The following is a 2,918-nucleotide window of genomic DNA, read 5'->3' on the forward strand; positions in this document are numbered from 1 at the left end:
CTGTTCACACCGCAGGCGACGAGTTGCCAACCGGCGACCCTTCGTGCACGTTCGAGGCCAGCGGCCTGCCCCGGCTGTCTCGCGCGCCGTGCGGCGTCGGGAGCTCGGTAAAGGGGCGGCCGGTGAAGGCGCAGCGGCGGGGGTAGACCCAGAGGCCGCCCCAGCCCGAGGCGCCGTCGCACCACCACGACCCCGTCGGTTGCACCATCGAGCGGCTCGGCCTGCCGACGGCATCGGCGGCCGGCGTCCACTGCACGCTCGGCCAGATGCACGAGGAGTAGTAGGCGTTGAGGGCGCCAAAGGCGCACGGCACCGAGTTGGTGAGGTTGGCGAAGGCCTGTGCGACACCCCGCTGGCTGAGTGACCCATCTGTGTGTCAGTGTGTCGCTCCCGTATGACTGCCTGTCCTTCTCGCTCGCGTCCCACCCGTGGTAGTGTCCTTCACCTCTCCAACTAGCTAAGGCTAAGCAGGCCTCGAAGACCGAGGCGAAGCGGACTGGCTGCGCGCCTAGCTCGAGTGGGGAGACACCCCGACATCAGGCGCGGGAGCACAAGTACACGTGTTGGGCAGTGTTTTCAGAGCACCGCATGGACGAATGCTTTCCGAATGCGGCTGAATGTGTGGTCTCTCGAGTGCCAGCTGGAGTGCACGTGCCGCGTCTACGGCGCGCGCCGTCCCACGGTGCCAGCGGCATCGTCTCCTCCGAGCCCGCGCCGCAGAGGCGGACGCAGCAGTGGAGCGGGTGCACCGCCCCGGCACCGCTCTCGTACCTGGGCACGGGTGAGGGTGAGGGCTAGGGCTAGGGTGACAGCAAGGGCGAGGGCGGGGGCGGGGGCGAGGGCGGGGGCGGGGGCGAGGGCGGGGGCCGGGGCGAGGGCAAGGGCGAGGGCGAAGAATGGTGGGCGGGCGAGGAGGGTGCGGGAGGAGAGTCGGAGGAGGGGGGAGGAGAGTCGGAACAGGGAAGGAGCCTCGAATGCGAGGTGCATGTCCAGCGGCCGCAGAGCAACAGCTGCCTCGGCACGCGCGGCGCCTCGCTCTTGCGTCGCTGGCCGTAGATGGCCTACCATACCTCCAGAGCACCGAATCCGGTGTGGGTTCAGTCCCGTGGGGGTGTGGTAGGGAGCGCCTCGTCCGCGAGAGATACGCCCCGCGACGAGGGCCTGTTCACAGCTCTTCATTCACAGCTCTTCATTCACAGCTCGAGGACCACGCCCCGCGACGAGGGCCGCGAGGTCGAGGAGCGCGGGTACTTCATGCCGCGCGGGAAGAGGACCTAGGTAAGGTAAGGCAACCCTCTCCACACGCGCAAGGTGGTGGAGCATTGGCTAGGCAGGTGCACGGGGTGTGTGCGTGTGTGCGTGCGTGTGTGTGCGTGTGCGTGTGCGTGTGTGTGTGTGTGTGTGTGTGTGTGTGTGTGTGTGTGTGTGTGTGTGTGTGTGTGTGGGTGGGTGTGTGAGGGAGAGCGTGGGTGGGTGGGCGGTGTGATGAGGACCTGCGCCGGCTCGGCGGCGGCGACGAGGAGGTGCTGCGTTTGGAAGAGGAGGGCGGAGCAGCGGTCGTCGGCGGGGGCGCAGCAGCAGGCGAACTCGAGCGGGAACCCGCACTGCACCGCTGGCGTCGAGGAGCAGCACTGGAAGGGAAGGGCGAAGCAGGGGTTGCAGGGCACCGAGGGGCCGCAGCCGGTAAACACGCCTCGAGAGGCGCCGGAGAACCAGTGGTATGTGGCGCAGCAGACGACGTTGTGGGTGCAGCACCAGAGCGGCGAGGGAGAGCACGCCAGCACGCATAAGTCGTTGCACAAGAACCGGGCTGGGCACGGTCCTCCCGGTCCGCAAGAGCCGGAGCCGCCGCAGTCGTCCTTTCCGGGAGCGAAGAACTGCGCGGTCGAGGGGACACGAGAGGTGCCATGGCCATTCTCACCGGCGAGGAGCTTCTGGTACGTCATCGGCATGACTGGCTCGGCGGGGCTCGGGACCGTGGCCTGCCCCGCTGTCAGTCGCGGCGGCTCGGAGCGGTTCATGCTCTCAGCCTGCGGCGCGCCGGTTGAATGCATGGCGGCGGTCGGTGCCGTGATGCTGGGTCGTCGGTGCGCTGGTCGCCAAGCGGATCTGATGGTCTAGCCGATGTCGCTTGAGGAACGCCGAGGGCAAGGGAACGAAAGCTGCGCTCAAGTCGGACTTCAGCTGGTAAATAAATAAAACGGAGACCTCTCTACTGATAGATGGGTAAAAAGGAACAGGTCCCCGCCCTTGCGATCTTTGTGCAGGGTTCTTTGTACTTCAGCTGGTTAGTAAGAAAAAATCTTTTCTGATTTTGCCGAGGCTTTTTTTCACGTTTCTCACCCTGCTACAGTATTAGTACCTCCCGTCCCTCCCTTCCCTTGCATGGCCTGTTTTCTTTCTTTCTTTGTGTGTGGTGGTGTGTAGAGAGAGAGTCTGTGTGTGCCGCACAGTATACTGAGAGCTCGAGAGTGTCGGAGAGTGGTCACAGTCGGTGCCGGCGCGACGTACATGGACACGGACCACGCCCCCGTAAAAGCCATGCGCACATGCGAGAAGAGAGGCTTGCGGCGGGGGCCGGTGTTGGGTAATTGACAGAGCGGCTAGAGGCGCCCTGCAGGGGAGAAGCAAAGCAGAGGCGCAGAGGCGCGGAGCGGCAGAGGAGGAGAGCAGAGGCGAGGAGAGGAGAGAGAGGGGAGGAGAGAGAGGAGAGGAGAGGCGAGGAGAGGGGGGGGGGGGGGGGGCAAACTATAGGCGGCTAGAAACTGGGAGCGGCATGCTGCGCAAAAACATTCCCCGCCGGCACGTGCTCAACCTACAACGCCATGAACTGATCAATGAGTTACGTCATTCCCCGGCACGGGTTCGACCTACAACCGCTTTCAAAGTTCAACCAAAAAAGCCCCTTTCACAAAAAA

The 2,918-nt window shown here is 64.7% G+C and overlaps 1 protein-coding gene across 1 annotated transcript; it reads right to left on the minus strand.

Moving 5' to 3' along the window:
• Positions 1-10: 10 nt before the first annotated feature.
• On the minus strand, positions 11-2,147 carry EMIHUDRAFT_465700 (hypothetical protein; the record flags this gene model as incomplete). Its single annotated transcript, XM_005759998.1, has 6 exons — positions 1,494-2,147; positions 1,228-1,274; positions 1,128-1,161; positions 970-1,061; positions 750-771; positions 11-337 (listed from the first exon to the last, which is right to left on the minus strand). Coding segments are annotated over exons 1-6 (1,083 nt in total), but the record flags the coding sequence as incomplete, so codon positions are not given.
• Positions 2,148-2,918: the final 771 nt, after the last annotated feature.

The sequence above is a fragment of the Emiliania huxleyi genome (genome assembly GCF_000372725.1).
Source record: "Emiliania huxleyi CCMP1516 unplaced genomic scaffold EMIHUscaffold_78, whole genome shotgun sequence".
Classification (NCBI taxonomy): domain Eukaryota; phylum Haptophyta; order Isochrysidales; family Noelaerhabdaceae; genus Emiliania; species Emiliania huxleyi.